The sequence below is a fragment of the Astyanax mexicanus genome, chromosome 9, assembly GCF_023375975.1.
Source record: "Astyanax mexicanus isolate ESR-SI-001 chromosome 9, AstMex3_surface, whole genome shotgun sequence".
NCBI lineage: Eukaryota > Metazoa > Chordata > Actinopteri > Characiformes > Acestrorhamphidae > Astyanax > Astyanax mexicanus.
Genome location: NC_064416.1, coordinates 36,193,406 through 36,212,394, shown reverse-complemented (window position 1 = coordinate 36,212,394; position 18,989 = coordinate 36,193,406). Strand labels below are relative to the sequence as shown.

At 38.7% G+C, this 18,989-nt stretch overlaps 1 protein-coding gene and 1 long non-coding RNA gene across 5 annotated transcripts in view; one reads left to right on the top strand and one right to left on the bottom strand.

Annotated features, from left to right (window-relative positions):
* LOC125804584 (uncharacterized) overlaps nucleotides 1–18,989 on the top strand; it is a 432,046-nt gene that overhangs the window by 37,225 nt on the left and 375,832 nt on the right. The gene's annotated exons all lie outside the window — the stretch shown is intronic.
* The window catches only part of plch1 (phospholipase C, eta 1), a 150,075-nt gene that overhangs the window by 118,009 nt on the left and 13,077 nt on the right, over nucleotides 1–18,989 (bottom strand). For all 4 annotated transcript variants that reach the window (XM_049483588.1, XM_049483589.1, XM_049483585.1 and 1 more), the window contains exon 2: nucleotides 8,406–8,512. In XM_049483588.1, coding sequence (XP_049339545.1) covers nucleotides 8,406–8,460 — 55 coding nt within the window. In that variant the 5' untranslated portion in view covers nucleotides 8,461–8,512. The remainder of the gene's footprint in view (nucleotides 1–8,405; nucleotides 8,513–18,989) is intronic.

The following is an 18,989-nucleotide window of genomic DNA, read 5'->3' as shown; positions in this document are numbered from 1 at the left end:
TTTCGGATAAGCCAGGGCGATATAAGCTAGTGGTTTGTACCATATAGCTTGTTTTAACACGGTAAGCGGGAAGGCTACAGTCCGATATACTGACCTCTGAATGGTGAAAAAGCTAACTAGTGCTTAGCAGGTAATGCTAATGCAGCTCCAGCAGTGCTAACCAGGGTTAGCTGCAAGCTACAGTCCGATATACTCGTCTCTGAATGGAGAAAGAGCTAACTAGCGTTTAGCACGGTTAGTGGGTAATGCTTATGTTGCTCCAGCAGTGCTAGTCAGGGTTAGCAACAGGCTACAGTCCGATACACTCGTCTCTGAACAGCAAAAGAGCTAGCGCTTATTGCAGTTAGCAGTTGATGCTCATACTGCTCCAATACTGCTCCTTACAACCTGACTGGTAAAATTCACAAATAAGGTGCACTGGATTATAAGGCGCACTGACGATTTTTGGGAAAATGAAAGGCATTTAAGTGAGCCTTATAGTGCGAAAAATACGGTGCATGCTCTTTACATACTTTTCCTGTCTTTGCGCTAGCAAAGAAGCACTGACACGTCCTAAATCTAGCTGCACGGTATGCGATTGACAGCTCCCATATTCATAGAAGCTAAGTTTATTTTAGTAATAAGTAATATAACCAGTCCTATGATAAGGGTGATTTTTAATGATGTACTGATTAAAGCAGTAAGAGTAAAGTGATAAGCCAAAGCAGTCGTGTTACAAAATGTGGCGTCCTGTGATTTTGGATTCTGTTCATTTTCCCGACACAAAATGAACCAACCACATGACCCCACACACAGCCCCTGGAGCAGACAGCTTCCAAAGCTTGTCAACACGCTAGCAAAGACACACTGACACGTCGTAAATAAACCTGTGAGGTATGCGATTGACAGCTCCCCTGTAGATCGCTAGTGTCTCAGACAGCCTTCACTGAGTTTACAGCACAGTTTAAAGGACCAGAAGAATTTAATGAGGGTGCTGAACGTCTCAATATTAGCATAGAAGTTAGAAAACTAACTGTTGGAATTTAACTCTGTAAACAAAATGACAGTTTAAAGGGGCTGTTCTGTCATTGAAACAAATGGGGATGGGCGGGGCTACACATATTACCGCAGCCAGCCAGCAGAGGCACTAGACCTCTTCATGTTTTTCTACCAGTCAACTAATTGTTAAGCTGTCTGGAGCTAGAACAGAGGTGTGTGTTGGAGTGGTGGTGGAGAGTGTAAATGAGAAAAAAAACAAAAAAACAAACAGATAAACAAACAAACAGTACCAATACACACCCGGTCCAGGGTGTGGGGCTGGTCCGTGGTTCTCTGAGGCTATGCAGGGATAAGAGCAGCATTCCTCTACTGGCCTCATTTTAGCGCTTACATAAACCCACGGGGACATTTTTCTCCAGCACTGGAAAAGCATCGCATTGTGTTAAATTGCTCTGTCAATGGAGATTCTCCTTCCACACCACATCCACGTGCAACGCGCGCATGTGTGTGTGTGCGTGTGCGTGTGTTTGAGGATCAGCCCACAGACCTCGAAAATGACTGTTAGCGTCTGACTTCTGCCCTATTGTGCGCTCCCCTGCGATTCAGTGGCCCTTCATTCATCATACCAGCAGCAGCAATGGGGAAATAAAGACTTATCAAATAGTGTGTGTGTGTGTGTGTGTATGAGAAAGAGAGCTTGGGTGTGCTGTAGGCTTCAGTAGAGCAGTGCTCAATGCATTCTAATCAGTCTGCTGAACAGACTGTGTGTGTGTGTGTGTGTGTGTGTGTGTGCGTGTGTGTGTGCGTGTGCATCTGTCAGTACTGACAGTTATCAGATTGGTCAGATATGGCTGGGGGCAGATTCTTCCCTATCTAGCAGCATTACGGGTGTCTTGTGTGCATGTGTGGGTGTGTGTGAGTGTGTGTGTGTGTGTGTGTATGTGTGTATGCAGTCACCATGTATGTGCATGTGTTTGTGTGTATGTAGTCAGCGGGTGTGGATGTATGTGAATGTGTGTATGTGCTGGTGTGTAATCATGTATGTGAGAGTGTGTGTGTGTGCACGTGTATATGACGTCATCACATACGTGAACGTGTGTATGTGCTGGTGTGTAATCATGTATGTGAAAGTGTGTGTGTGCCTCGTAACCATGTGAGTGAGTGCTCATATATGTCAGTGGGCATGTATGATGTCATTAGCATATGTGAGTCTATGTATGTGCTGGTGTGTGTGTGTGTGTGTGTGCATATTTAGTCATGTATGTGAGTGTGTGAGTGTGTGTGTGTCTTTATGTGGGTGTGTAAATGTGTGTATGACATCATCATGTCATATGTGAATGTGTGTGTATATGCTGGGTCTGTATGTGGGAGTATTTAGTGTGTGTATTCATGCCTGTGTAGTTAATATGTATGAATGCGTCTCTGAAGTCATTGTGTGTGTGTTTGTGTGTGTGTGTGTGACAGGTTATAGGACACTGTCATTCAGCTGATGAAAGAAGATCAGAGGGTCTAGACATCAGTGTGACTTTGCTGGACAGGATGGCAGCAGGCCGCTATTGATGGGCAGTAGACTGGACTGAACTGTAGGTGACAAGATCAATACTGTCTGAAGAAGCAAGACGTCCACTTTATTTGTGTGTGTTTATTTATATATAATGTGAATCTAAGAAAGTTCCATTTTGAATGGACCAATTGAAATGCTCAAATATGTATACAACTTTGGAAAAAAATGAAGAGACCACTTCTGTTTCTAAATCAGTTTCTCTGATTTTGCTATTTATAGTTATATAGTACAATTAACACTTTTGTTTTATTCTATAAACTACTATAAAATCCTTTCTCTCAAATTCCAAAGAAAAATACTGTCATTTAGAGCATTTATTTGCAGAAAATGAAAAATTATCAAAGTAACCAAAAATATGCAGAGCTTTCAGGCCTCAAATAATTTAAAGAAAATAAGTTTATATTCATAAAAGTTTTAAGAGTTCAGAAATTAATATTTGGTGGAATAACTCTGTTTTTTATTACAGTTTTCATGCATCTTGGCATGTTCTCCTCCACCAGTCGTCCACACTGCTTTTGGATAACTTTATGCCACTTCTGGTGCAAAGGTTCAAGCAGTTCAGTTTGGTTTGATGGCTTGTGATCATCCATCTACCTCTTGATTATATTCCTGAGATTTTTAATTTGGTAAAAAATGGTGTTCAATGCTGTGCTGATAAATAACTGCAGAGATCCATACCTGCCATTAGAACTACAAAGGGTGTGTGTTTGTGTGTGTGTGTGTGTGTGTGTGTGTGTCTGTGATGTCTGTGTGTGTGTGTGTGTTTCATGTGTTGCCAGTGGGAACATTATTCCCTCTTCTATCAACATGTGCACAACACACACTCTCTTTATATGCAAACACACATTCTACTCCAACAAACCAGATGCGCATGTGGTCTCTGCTTACTGGTCAGAGCTCATTCGTGCGGGAGAAAGAAAGAAAATACAGCAAGAAGGTTTTTTGTTTCAGCTCAGTGCGTATAGTAGTGCAGTAGAAACATAGAAAATTTGATTTTGCTGTACATCCCATATCCAGTGTTAAAACAACTAACTAATGAGATGCAGTAGTTAAAAGCTGTAGTATTAATAGTCTGTGTAATAAATCAGTTTAAACTGCACCTGAAAAGCTGTGTAGCTCAAACATGAGGAAGAAATTCGATAGTCGGGTGAATTAAGGCTTGATAACACTCTCACCCCAAAGGAACCTCTTTTGAGAGCTTTGGTCTGCACCAGAGTGCAATTATTGTTTTCACACCTGTTGAATCAAACTGAGTCCATTTTAAGCAGAACAAATAATGCTGGTGTGAAAACACCCCTAACCATCAAACACAAGTTTAGACAATCTACTGTAGAACCAGAAACCAGCAAAAGCTGCTCTTACTCTAGATTCTACAGCAGATAAATGAAAGGATACCAATGCCTGTCACTGTCACACACTCTCATCCTTTCTCTAGACAGGTCAATCTTTCTTTCTCTCTCTCTCTCTCTCTCTCTCTCTCTCTCTCTTTCTCTCTCCCTCCAGGTTGTCTGATAAAAGCTTTTAGGCTATGAGGGCTAAATTACACAGCCACTGAGCAGTGTGGTGTAAAACAGGAAGACAGAGCAGCTCAGAACAGACGAGTGGACGCCCTGCCTGCCGCCACACATCACCCTTCAACCCACAATGTCCTGTAACTGTTCAGCCAGACAACACCTGACAGTGCAATAACCCAACACCTGATATCCTGAATAATGATGAGAGGAGCCCCAGTCCAGATGCCAAACACCGGAAAGGTGCAGGCTGTTATAGCTAATGTCAGCAGTACTGTAAATGTACAGTATTTGATTAAAGCTAATGTGTAAAAAGTGATATAGGATTGTATTAGACTACATATTTAAAGCATCACACTGCTGCCACAAACTGAAACAACCTGCTACATTTTCCATGCATTTATTTTGGTCCAAAAGTCTGTTTATATCATTATACCAAAAAGAGTAGAAAATTAATCCTCAATCAATATTTAAACCATAGAACTAATCACACAGTTTTGACAACTTTTGAGACTGATATACTGTATGTAAGAATATGTGTTCTGATTGGCTGTCCTGTAGTGTGCCTTATTTAAAAAGCAGCCCAGGCTGAAACTCTACTTTTAATTTCACTGTGAGTGGGCAGGGCTAAACTGTGGTCATGAATCTGTTTTATTTACTGGGGATAAAAAATGTGGCAATATTAGTTTAGCTCGGGTCCAAAAAAAAATCCAGCCAGACTCAGCCCGCCTCATAAACTTGTGAGTCATTGTGAGTCCAAGTGTAGGTCTACGAGTGGTCTAGCAGTCTAAAGCGCTGACACTATGATCAGGAGATCGCTGGTTCGAATCCCAGTCATGCAGCTTGCCATCAGCTGCTGCAGCCCCGAGAGAGCACAATTGGCCTTGCTCTCTCCCCACATTTGGGCAGATGGCGTATCCAAACCGTGTCGCTGCGCTTTCCTCCGAGTGTGCTGTGATGCTTCTCGACAATGCTGCATCAGCATCAGCTCGAAAAGAGGCAGTGGCTCTACACATGACTTCACATGTGTTAGAGGAGGCATGTGCTAGTCTTCACCCTCCTTGTGTTGTGGCAACTGAATGGGTGGGACAATTGGCCTAGCTAAATTGGGAGAAAATGGAAAAAAAAAAAAACGTAGGTCTACATCACAGACAATTTTCTTGAGCCTGACACAACAGAGCCCAAGGAAAGCGATGGGAATTCTCAGCCCGAACGAGACAATCTTATATTATCACAATATTTTTGTTGCCTACAATAACAATGACATCACAAACAGTGTTTCTGCGATTCTCTATATATCACAAGACAACTCTCTATAATACTTAATGCCGTCTTTGTAGATCATGTGATTCATTTGATTAGCGCCACCATGTGGAGTGAAATGAAGCAGTAACCTTAGAAAGTCAAAGTGGGGGGGGGGGGGGGGGGGGGAATGTCTCACCCCAATATTATTATAGGGAATATTAAAATAGAATTAGACACTGAAGATAAAAAAGACAGTTTTAAGAGGAAAATTTAGTTGAAAAATGGGCGGGGCTGTGTGCTGCCACTGAAACCTATAGGAATGTGTGGGGCTACACATCATACTGCAACCAGCCAGCAGTCACTAAGTAAAGTAGTTTGGATAGGTCATATAAACATTACATTAAAGTTAAGAATGATAACATTTACATAAAAACATTTTTAACGACTGTCTCAGTCTACTGTTTGTTAGCATGTTAGCCTAGCATCTCTGATTCCAAACTTCAGAAGTGAGCTTCAGATTCCAAACATTCTAAACATGCTTTGTCTGATCGACTGCCTCCAGGGTAAACGTTAAATCAGGTTCATTTGATTCGTGGCTGAGCCATTGCTTTAATGTAGCGGTGTCACAATGCGAACAGCCTGAACAGCTGTCTGCTCCACTCTCGCCTCCAGTGGATCAGTCAGGCTTAATCTGACAGCACACAAACGAGCTGTGAAGCAGCCGCAAAGCTGCGGAGAGCAGTTCTAAATATATATCTAATGACATTGTAATGCAGAATTTTCTTTTTTTTCTTTTTTTTTTGCTTGATCCTAAAGAATCTCAGCTGCAGCACTTCACCACATATCAGCATCTAACAGATAAGGGGTTGCAAATCCTACAAATTACTTAAAAATTAAAAATATGTGTAGGAGCACGCAGTATTATGTTCCGTCATATAAATGTGAGTACACAAAGACTGTATGTCCAAATATGTGTGGACACCCTTTCTAATGAATGCATTCCGCTACTTTATTAAGTTGCAAATAGGCCTGTAACGATTATATTATCATCTACTTATCATATAATAAATGCTGATGACTTTAGTAATATTTGATAATTATGATATCATCTGTTGAGTTTATTCGTAAGTTTGTTCAGGTATGTAAATGTGAACAGTATTTTAGTCAGTCATGAAATACCAAAGGTATAAAGTAGGTGATGAAAAGTATATATTTCTTAATCTATGCATTGAACGTGTTTAAATGCTTGGTTATGCTGTTCTATTATTATTATGTCAGTGGCGTTTAAATGATCTTAAGATACAATAATTATATTCTTTTACCCAACAATTTCTGCGCCGAGTAAAATGAACATTGTTGTTTTAAACTGCGGACACTAAAAGCACTGTCATTTAGAGCATTTATTTGCAGAAAATGAGAGAAATGCATCTTGGCATGTTCTCCTCCACCAGTCTTACACACTGCTTTTGGATAACTTTATGCCTTTACTCCTGGTGCAAAAATTCAAGCAGTTCAGTTTGGTTTGATGGCTTGTGATCATCCATCTTCCTCTTGATTATATTCCAGAGGTTTTCTATTCGGTAAAATCAAAGAAACTCATCATTTTAATTGGTCTCTTATTTTTTTCCAGAGCTCTATATAAAATAATCTCTGTAGAAAACTACTGCCAAAAGAATAGGACCATAAAACAAACATAAAACCCCCGGTAGTGAGCTGTGAAGCAGTGGAGAGTTGGAGATAATGAGGAGTGGTGGGGATCTTTCAACACATTGACCTCACTAATGCTCTTGCAGTTAAAAGCAATGATATCTTCACAGAAGTGCTCCAAAATCTTGTACAAAAAAGGTTAAACTCTTTTTTGAATCCCATTAATTTTAAAAGACACACTGAATGAGAAGGTTTTCCAATACTTTTGTCCTTATGTTGTATATATATACACAGTACATGTATATTTATTTACTGTGCAATCAAATTCCATTCCGTCAATTTTCAGTTTACTACATAACTTGAACACACAAACTGTCCCTAACACTGTGTCAAAATATATTGATAAATGGACCAATAGAAAATCTCACAAAATTGACATTGACTTCCATTGAAAGTCAAGGAGGTTTCATCTCTCTCCTGTAAAGCTGCTGTTTTGGAGATACATGTTTTTCATTGGACAGTGATGATATGCTTTACACTGGTACACTGGTCCTGGTGCTTTTTTCAAGCTTCAATAAAATCAGAAAGACTTGAAGAGATAAAGCCTATTCTTGATCATTTAATTACTATGTGAAAGTGTGCCCCCCTGTGTCCAATTATGTGAACCGCATGCCAGTCTAAATCCACAGTCTAAGTCCAAACTTGACTCAGTATCTGGTCAATAATGTGATGAATAATTATCTCTTCTTTTTGGCTTGCTAGTAGATTAAGTGTGCTGTTCATAACAAGGAAAACAAGATACCCACATTACCTATTTAAACATAAATGCATCTATAAGTGCAACTAAAATCCAGAAGTCCAGCTTTGTCAGTGTTTTGTAGAGGTGTGACGAGACACTAGTATCACGAGACGAGACGAGACACGATACTGGGTTCACGAGAACGAGACGAGACGAGATTTAAAAATAAAATTTTAACGAAAACGTCAAAAATGAAACAATGGCTTGAAAACTAGAGTTTTATTTAACAAAATCATATAACGCAAACTTAACAGACTCTCACACATTGATTTTATAAGAAATAGAATAAGGATAAAAATAAAAATAAAACTTTTCTAGGTCTTATATAGTGCAAACAATAAGTGCAAACCACAACCAGTCATATTAAGCCTATGGTTTGTGTTTTTTTCTCCTAAATCTCTTTTAAGTTAACCCTTGTGTGGTGTTCATATTTTTGTTACTCGTTTGTTACTTGTTACTTTTTGTTACCCCTAGTGTTTTGATTAGTCTCTTTATGTAAGTGTATTAAGCAATGGAACCCCAAATCCAACATTAGAACCACATTTTTTCCACTCTAAAGACATTCTAAAGTCACACCTCCTATACCAATAATCAGCAATACCCTTTATAACATAGTGTGGGATTCAGAAGCACGAATGACCTAAATAATCCATAAACTGACCATGAAGGGTGCTGTTGTCCGCCAGGAAGTGCCGGCAGTACTGGGGATGGTCCATCCTCCACCAGCTGGTGATGGAGTGGTAATGGAGGATTTGAGAGAGGAATAGCCTGCAGAAGAGGATCAGATAAAAACACAAAACATATTTATGAGGCATTTCAATATCAGAATCAGCAGTAGAAGCATCGTTTCTATAATCACTATTGTTTTTACCAATGCAATCATCATCCTTATTATCATTATAGCCTTCAGAATAAACATTGAAATCATTACCAAAGTCGTCACAATCATCACCACACCATCATAATCATCATTCGTATCTTTATTGTTACCATCATCCTCAACATTCTCATTCTCATTATTATTATCTTCATAATAATCATTCTTATCCTCATTATGACCATTAAACTGATCATCCTTATCATTATTACATCATAATCATTAGGGCTGGGCAATATTTCGAGATTAAAAAAATATCGGTATATTTTCATATGCGATATAGGACGAGACAATATCGTTTATATTGCTGCGTTACAGTGCGTTTATAATTAGTATAATTAGTAATTATGACTTTCAGTTGTTGAGGCTACTCTAATATAGAGGATACAGCACTGATTTATAAAAGTATCAATATAAAATTTGGAACATGTAGCTTTGTCTCAAAAGTATCTTTTTGATATTACCTAATGGGATGAAAAAAATATCGAGATATATATTGTATATCGCAATTCAGGAAAAATATATCAAAATATAGTTTGTGATCAATATCGCCCAGTCCTTATAATCTTCATTGTTATCATAAAAATCATCAATCTTATTTTCATTATTGCCATCATTATTGAATGATCATCATTTTTATCTTCCTCATTCTCATTATTACCTTCAGAATCATCATTCTCATTACCCTCATTCTCATCTTTATTACGACCAGCATCACTATCATCACTATTATCATCTTGAGCCTTATCAATGTCATCATCACAATCATTTTTATTATCATCATTATCATCATTCTTGTTCTCATTATTACCACAAGAACAATTCATTATTTTTATCTTTATCAGCATCCTCTCTATCATCCTTGGTATAGTTATCTCTGGTATTGACATCATAAAGAAGCTGTTCCAAACAACAGGATGAAATCTAAAAGGCATGAACACAGATTTCTCAGCCAGTTGAAAACACACACACACACACACAGTGCTGATTGAAAGTGACAGATGTGTGTATTTGTGCTGATGAGATTACAAACCACAGAGACAACAGAAAGCAGAGTGAGAGAGAAAACAGAGGTGGGGAGGAGGGAAGAGAAGGTGAAATTGTATGTGTGTGTGTGTGTGTGTGTGTGTGTGTGTGTGCGTGTGTGTGTGTGTAAGAGAGGTTAAAGGGCAGTGTAACAGGATCTCTCTTCAGTAATTTGACACACGTTCGCAGTGGAGATAATATAAAAGATGATCAGTATTGAAAAAAGAATGCAGCCTTTTATATGTAGTGTAATAGTATTATATTATACACTCCTACCGTTTATAAACCACATGTTTGAAAAGAATACTGCAGGGCTATTCTTGCAGCATATGGTTAATCACTGATCACTGTGTAAGGATGCACCAATGTGGGAATTCTGGGCTAATGCTGATATACACATTTACAACTTAACAGACTTCCTGTTAGAATGTTCTAACTGTAAAACTTAAAAATGAGCTTAAAGCAATGAATTTTAAAGTAGTGTCACCAAGTGTTGGGCAATTGTAGTAGTGTGGTCAGTGTTACTTGGTCCTTTTCCAAAAAATAAACAACAATAAATATGTCAGTAAATATTGTTTTGAAATACTGGTCTTTTCCGATAAAGATATAATTCTCAAATATCATTGTGTATCAATATTACTGTGTATAATACATTTTTTTTGTTTGGAAAACCTGTTAATTCAAAATTCACTTAGAATAGAAGTCCGTTAGTCAGTTGGGCAGTTAAATACAGTCAGGAAATGTTTATGAAAAGCTTAAAAACATAGCACAGATGGTAATTGGGATAGGAATTTTGTGATTGGTAGATTATTTCTTTATTGTTTTTTATTATTTATTTATTATTGGTTCTTGGCAATACATCTTATAGCATTGGGGAGCCCGATCAATTGTCTTTTAAATGGAGCCACATTTGTAAGGATAAGAATAAGTAGCAGAGCTTAGTATGTGGGTTCAGCCATGAAAAAATTGCTAAAACCTCTTCCATTTCCAAACAGCGTATTCTGCCATTGACTTGTTTGGTGTTTCACAATCTTTTTGTGGTGTCGTCTTCTTCAGTTTCCTGTCTCTGATATCCACCATTATATGGAACTTGGTCTTCAGTTTGGAGACACTGGTACCAGGGCTCACTCCAAATAATGGTACAATTTGGTTTTGTGGAACACCAGCTTGAAGTTGCTCTTTCGCACAGGCCCTATCCAGATCAGTCAAACGTGGCATGATGCCGATTCTTGGAGCAGACACCTACTGACCGAAAAGTCCTATTTTTGTGTGCAACTATCACTGTTGTCATCAATACTTTCATTATTGTTACTATTACTTGTAAAAAGTGCTACACAAATACACTAGATTTACATGGCCAATTACCCAACACACTCATTAGGACTCCCCCTATCACTAGTGATGCCCCAACACACCAGGAGGGTGAAGACCTACACATGCCTCCTCCGATACATGTAAAGCCAACCACCGCTTGGAGGAAAGCACAGCGACTCGGTTCTGATACATCAGCTCACAGACGCCCTGTGTTGTGGACATCACCCTAGTAGTGATGTGGGGAGAGAGCGCCATCTACCCACCCAGAGAGAGCAGGGCCAATTTTGCTCCCTCTGAGCGCCGGCAGCTTGATGGCAAAGCTGCATGAGTGTGTGTTCAAACCTCCAGCTCATAGTGGCAGCGCTTAGTGCCCTTTCATCATAATGTTCTATATAGACGTTCTGTTCTCTGCAGAGACATTAGGTTGACCCATGCTGGTGTTTTCTCTTGAAGCACCTCTTCCGATTGTTTATACTAAAATTCCAGGGCACATTTGATTAAAGGCAGGTCACTGCATTATTCCACAAGAAATAATCATTTATGATTGCTAATCAGACGGGGCAAAGGCAACAAGACATTCAACAGGCTGAGAGAAGACTCAAATCTCCTCAAACTGCCCTTCACAAGCAATCACACTAACTCCTCCAGCCTTCCTCTGATTGCTCTGAACAATCCACAAGGGTGGTCCGCTCCCATGGCAGGAATTTCATTAGCGTCACCCTGAACCCATAACCAAAAACACTACAGCGGCGTTTCAGGCAGCCCTGACTCTGACTCTGACTCTGACCTCGTCTGAAGTTAGTAATTACTCCAGATAAAGTGGACCAGATCTCAGTCCCAAACCAATTCAAACATTTCAAACTCCAATCAGAGTTTGGTGAGACAGTGCCACTGATTTCCACTGAAAACAAGATATTCAAAAAAAAAAAATAGTGTTTCACAAAATTTACAAATGTAGAAGTTTATTTACAAGAGTACAAGAGTATCACAATTGTGCAAATCGCAAGTCTAAATCATCTTGTGAGTGTTTATGTACCAAAAATAGTCTAGGATCTGTTAGGATCTTTTTGGTAATAAAAACCCTGTGAGTTAAAGTAGTTTGATTACTGCTCTGTTTGTAACTGTGCTGTTTGGCTTGTAAGCGCTGCATCACTGATAAGTTACCTGTATGTGTCGAAGTAATATAGTGAGAGCTTCGGTTAAAGTGCATTACTGGCTGATAACGGCACTCATAAAACTCCTCTTAGCCTAACTGTGGTATAATAAGATTTTATAAATATGAGAGCGTGTTTTATACAAACAGAGTTTATTTCTAAAATTCTATTTAAACAATTGCAATATACCTAATATATCCTTAGTTTCACAAGTCAAATTATTATTTTTTGCTAAGAGTTTTAACAATAAGAGTGTTCATTCTGGCTGAAGGAAAAAAATGACCAGCATTTAACATTTAATATTAAATACAAAAAAAAAAACATTTTTTTTTTAAGTATTAGTTCTAAAACAGTGTTTTCTTTTTTCCAGTGAGGACCTTTACAGCTAATGTGAATCAAACCCAACCAAATCACATTGGTCACGTCTGAACTTCCACTGCAAAGCAATCGTGCTCTCAGGTGAATAATGCATACTGGCTTATCCTAAAACTACAAACGAGTGATGAGCCTCCTCCCAGACAGAGCCGGACGATGAGTCACGGGCCGTATTTCACAGTCAGAACAAAGGACCTGATGGAACTGCCCACCCTCCTGCTCCCTCACTGCTTCCCACCATCATCGTCTATGATTCTGACCCCAGGACCCCATTTCACACTGGTCTGTTGAAATGGGGTGAAACTGGACACTGCCTCGCAACACGGTGAGTTCCTGCTTCCTTCCGGAACTTCTCCCAGTGGAAATTACCCATAAATCATTTTGAAACGGATAGGCAACAGGTGCAGAAAGTTTACTTAGCATGGCTCATTCTCTCAACGTATCTAGTTCATATATGAATAATCACAGAAATGTATTTTAATTTTTTTTTCTAAAAATATGCCAACATTGACAGCATAATCTTGTGGAAGCACCAAAATGTGAACACTGCAGCACCAGGCCAACACACAGTCACTATCAACAACAGAGAATAAAGGTAACTTGCTCTTACAACCTACAACACTGAGGTTTGGCAGCTATTCAATATATAAAGTATAGATACACACCAAAGAGGAGGTAGCTTCAGGTGAAAAACAACACAGTGACACTAAGGCCCCACACAATTTCATTGTTAGCCCTATACCAGTGTTTTGCTTGATTGCATGTGTTCAAATTCATTTAAGGTGGAATGAAAAAGAGATAAAGGTAATCAGTGAAGTTGCTGAACTTTACCACTCTTCTGCAACAAAACAGACTGTCAGGGTCGCCTACATGGCACCACTAATAGCAGCTAATGAGCAGTGTTTTTTATACATTTTTCATGATGATTTATTATTTATCCTTTTAGTAAAGGATTGTCTTATTTCTTTGGAGAAGGATTCAACCACTCCCCGTGTAACTCAGTTCCAAGAAGAAGAAAACAAGGTCTACAAATGACAAATGGATTTGTGCCTCAGTGAGGAGGTGGAGGAGGACACTCCAATAGCAAAAATATATGGTGCCTGGTCCCAACGGGAAATATGTATGTTTTAAGAACTAATACTGATGTGTTAGTATAAATCATCTGCCTATGGTGAAAAAAAAATACTTTAAAGTTTTCAGGTTAAAGATCTTTGAACTGATTTTATTGAGCTGTACTGGCCAGTAAGTTCATGCATCATGATAACAGTAGTTAATCTGAATAACACACAAAATCACATTTTGCCAGGGTATGTGCAGATAATTACAAAAATAATATATCTAAAAAAGGTCCAGTACCACTTTAAAATAAGGGTTTAGGGAAGTCTACAAGAGTGTTTATTAATGGTTATTAATTATGTTCTAAATACTTATCAAACAAAACATATTAATTATGTTGTATTATTATATTAATTATGTTGTTACACTTTTCCATCAGCCAGCATTAACATATCTAATAAAATAATATAGAAAGTCAATTTAGTTATTTTATGTTTCTTTATGGTAATATACACCACGTTATGATTATTGGATACATTATTAATCTGGGTAGTTAAAGTTAATAACAGATATGTTATTAAAATATATGTAAGTGACTGCTAAATACAACCTTATGAATAACATTAATAAACCCCTTTAAAAACTTTATAAAGGAGCCTTATTTTAAAGTGGTACCAAAAGGCCTTATTTTTGTATGTCCATTACTTGTTTTTAGAAGATAGTAGAAATGGTACTCATTTGGCATTTAGAGTACTGTATTTTCGCAGTATAAGGCGCACTGGATTATAAGGTGCACTATCAAGCGTTTGCATTAATTTACAGTGAGCTTATTTCCAGATTTCCCATAAAGCTGGGTGCAGCAACATTAGCATTAGCGGCTAACCGCCCGACAGTGCTACACTGAGGAACCCTGAGTTAACGGTTCATCCCATGTAGCTTGTTTTAACACGGTAAACACACAGGCTACCGGCTGATAATGCTCACCTCTGAACAGTGAAAGAGTTAGCATTTAGCACGGTTAGCGGCTAATGCTAATACGGCTCCAGCCTCAGGCTAGAGAAACTTTACTGAAACTGAACGTTGCACTTCAGCGGAGTGGGTTTAATGCTCATAACAACCTGACTGGTGGAATTCATACATAAGGTGAAAAATACAGTTTATTTCTTATTTACTTTATTTTTTGGTTCGAATTTAGTAAAAATCAAATGGAGAACCCTATTTGTAGTGTATAAAAAGTTCCACAAGCTTGCTGTAAAATCTTATTTATATACTGTGAACTTAATAAAGATGTTGGTACATGCCATTTTATTCATGCAAAAGTGGTCTTCATTTTTTGTCTCTAAAAATGTTCAAAATGTTACATTTAATTTCTCAATACATGAAGATGTCCTGTTTACAGTGTTGAATGATAGAGGGGAGTACTGGTCTGTTTTTATGTGTTGTGTATCTGGGGTAGAATCAGAGGCAGGGGTAAAGGTCATGATAAGACATTAATCAGTGGGCTAAGTTTTATAGAAATCCAGTAGACTCTGGTCTTTTCCGGAATGAAAATATAAAGGGCAGAAGTATGTCTGGTTTATGGGGGTGAAGCCAAAGCCAGACATGAGGGCAGTGAGAAGACCAATAAAGTGAGCAGTAGGGCTCTTTAGTAAAGTGCTGCTGGATGATGAAGTACAGGAATAACTCTGGAGATGATGAAAGAGTTTCTGTAAGATTCCGAAGGTCAAAGTCCTGAGTGTCCTCCATCTTAAAAGCCACTCAGATGAGACCCTGCTGTTTGGAAAATAAATGTGGCTGGCCTTCAGTGGTTAAGGGAGCAGTATTGATGTTGGTGGGTGGGGTGCAGGGGCTGCAATTCTGTTGGTCTAGTGGTCTTCAGCCCCCAGTTTTGGACATCTATCACTGTTTGTGGATGTTGGGTCTCAAGGGCATGGTAAGATTATACCCTGTAAACGAGAGCATTGTTCAAGGGTTATTCAGTAAAGATAACAGTTCTACAGTATATAGAACAATGATCATTCAAGTGACCTTTAAATTAAAAAAGTTCTATATGGATCTATATATTTAAAAAATGTTTCTCAAGGAAACAGGAAGTAGTATTGTGTCCCATGTATAATGAGGAATGGCAAGTTGCTTTTTCTCACCCTTAAAAATTCAGGACATTGCATGTGATGGGGAAGTCCTAATAAGTGGGTGGGTTAATTGGCAAAGCTTAATTGAGTAGAAATGCTGGGAACAGATTTTCTATACATGAAATGGGAGAATTGGTTATTTGACCTATGAAAGCAGTTTCCCTGCTTTAACACAACTGGTAAAGTGAATGAGTGCGTAAAGTTCTTAAAGTTCACGGTTTTTGGGTAATGAGAGTGTGCAGGTATTGGGTGTGTAGTGCAAGTTAGTTTTGAAAAGTTCCAGTACTTGGTCCTGGGGGGGGGGGGGGGGCCTCTTAATCTAGACCTAACCATTATTTGGCCCAGCAGGTGAGCAGCCTGTGCAGATGAAGGTCGTGTACGCAGGGTTCTCCGCTTGTCAAACCGTATCAGCCGAGGCAGGACGTGTAGGAGAATCTAATCAGGAGCTGTCTCACGTGCTTGGCACCTCATATTACAGCATGAATGTGCGGCACAGCAAGCGATCAGTTAAGAAGGAGACGTCTCCGTGATCAGGCATTATCTGCTCGGAGGGGGAAATGGAGAATGATTATAGTGTCAGGGTGGTAATGTGAAGCTTCTCGCTCCACCGCAAAGCTCTCGCTGATAAACCAATCATAGAGGAGCTTCTTCTGGGCAACACAATCGCCCCTTCCCCTGTGGAGAGTCGCTGCATTAGCATTCGCTTCTGTTAGATCTCAGACCAAATCATCTCATCTCAAGCCTTTTCCTCTTTCCAAATCTCTTCTTATCGCCCTCTTTCTATTCTTCTTCTACCAGACCTGCCCAGACTCAACTCAGAGGTGGCAGGAACAGACTGAGGAGAGCATATGGAATATAAACTCCATAGGGAACAAATTTCATGATTATTATTCCCACTATTTATGATTATCCGGACTGTTTGGCTCAGGCATCATAGAGTATATCTAAATTGTATACGTGCCTGGATTATAATTGGGGCCATTCCAAGCTCATAGCTTATTTCCTTTATTATCTTTGCACAGCTGTTTTTAAATTGGCCACTGCTAGACACAGTTCCCAGCTGTACCCATTCACTAACCAGTAAAAATCACATAAAAACACAGGGGATACACATTTTCATAAGCACTAAAAAACCAGCACAGAATACATTCAAAAATGATTTGAATAGGTGTGAGACAAAACAGCGACATTGCAGTATATCGTTGAAACATGGCATCAAAAATATTTTTTTTATTGACACATACAGTAGGTGCTTTCATCTCCTTAAGAAATGCTTCCCCACAATTGACTTAACTATATTTTTTCCACTATAAGGCGCGCCGTATTATAAGGCGCACTATCAATGAACGTCTATTTTCTGATCTATTGTAAAACATAAAGCACACTGGATTATAAAGCGCATTTTAAGAGACACTATAAGGAACTTCTAATGCAGCAGGTCTCTCTGCTGGGTGGTGGTGGGGGGTGTAGCTAACTACATTAAGTACAGCTAAGCTAAGTAAACAAAACTGTAATAAAAAAAAGACTTGCTTTTGAAGTCAAACAATCGCTGGATGTTATTCTACACAGATTTCCCTTCTGAAAATTTATTTATTGTTTATTTGTGTGAGTAAAGCACTTCCGTTTATTTACAGTAAGCTTAGATTCTTACATTTTTCCAGAACTAAGGCTGGAGCATTAGTATTAGCGGCTAACCACTCCAGCAGTGCTAGCCGGGGTTGGGAGCAGACTACAGGCCGATTATACTCACCTGTGAACAAAGAAATAGCGAACGTGGTTAACGACTAATGCTAATGCTGCTCCAGCAGTGCTAGCCGGGGTTAGGAGCAGACTACTGGCTGAAAATACTCCCCTCAGAACATGGAAATAGCGAGAGCGGTTAGAAGCTAATGCTAATGCTACTCCAGACTCAGTGCTGGAGAACTAAACTGAAACTCCTGTATAACCCTGTACTTCAGCAGAGTGGCTTTACTTCTCTTTACAACCTGACCGGTAAAATTTGTACATAAGACACACTGGATTAAAAGGCGCACTGAGGATTTTGGGGAAATTTAAAGGATTTTAAGTGCGCTTTATAGTGCAAAAAAAATGGTAATCTAGTTACTGCTTCATTACTGCACATAGTGGCATCAGGCCAGTTGCAACAAAGCAAAGAAGCAAAGAAAACCAATACATTTTCTAGGGCCCCTAGCTAGCCAGGGGTCCCCAGGCAACACTTGGTTATGAACTGAATGCAACAACAAACTGTGTGAGCGCCCCTTTAAATTCTGTTACAGTTGATGTATAAAGTATGTATGTTTTGAGTGTGCACTATATGGATAAAAGTATTGCTAAATCTGTTTCTTTCAAACCTTTTCTTCCAAAATTAAGGATATTAAAGAAGACTTATTCCTGATTCTATTTTATTAGTTGATTCTGGAGCATTGCTGTGAGGATTTGATATATACGCCTCCAGCCCATTCCTGGCATTAAGCATTGTTCTGATAGGTCCATGTTTATTTAACCTACAGAGTCCTTTTTTTTTGGTAATACGTCTGTGTAAGGACTAGACCAGCTGTGCGTGTGCATTTGCACATCATGTCAGCAATGGGTGCAACTTAAACTAGATTCATGCATGTATTAGAAGGTGAATAGTGGAACTTGGTTTTAAGCAAGGCATGTTCTGAAAGTCAAGTTGCTGCTCTTTTTAAGGTCTAGCCACAGATTTCCACTGATATTTAGCTTATGGTAATGGAATGATTCATAATCTGAGTAACTAACTATTTATTTCACTCATTAAAAAAACATTCAACAATCGAAAGAGATCTATTGCAGTGCTTTAATAAAACACAGATAATAGGGCAGAGAATGACAGCAGCTGTTCATTCAAGGCTCTCAGCAGAGCAGAACAACCCAAAAACTTAATTCAGTGAGTCAAAGATGATTGATTACCTTTTTTCTATTTCCCAATATTAGAAGTTCATTTTGGCCTGGCCAGAGGCAAAAGGAGCAAAACACAGCACCTGGGACCAGTTCTACCTCACCTTACTCCATGCAGCCTTCCCACATACTATAAACCCAGTCTCCTAACACTGCTAATGACAATAAAGCGAAAACATATTCTCTTGGCTATATGACAAAATGTTTTAAAGGAACAATCAGTAATAAATGCAAGGGAGTGTGTGAAATGGCTACTTGAGTCCAATTTCCAAAGACTATGTAGACAAGTCTTATTCTGTGCTAATTAGTATATATATATATATATATATATATATATATATATATATATATATATATATATATATATATATATATATATATATATATATATA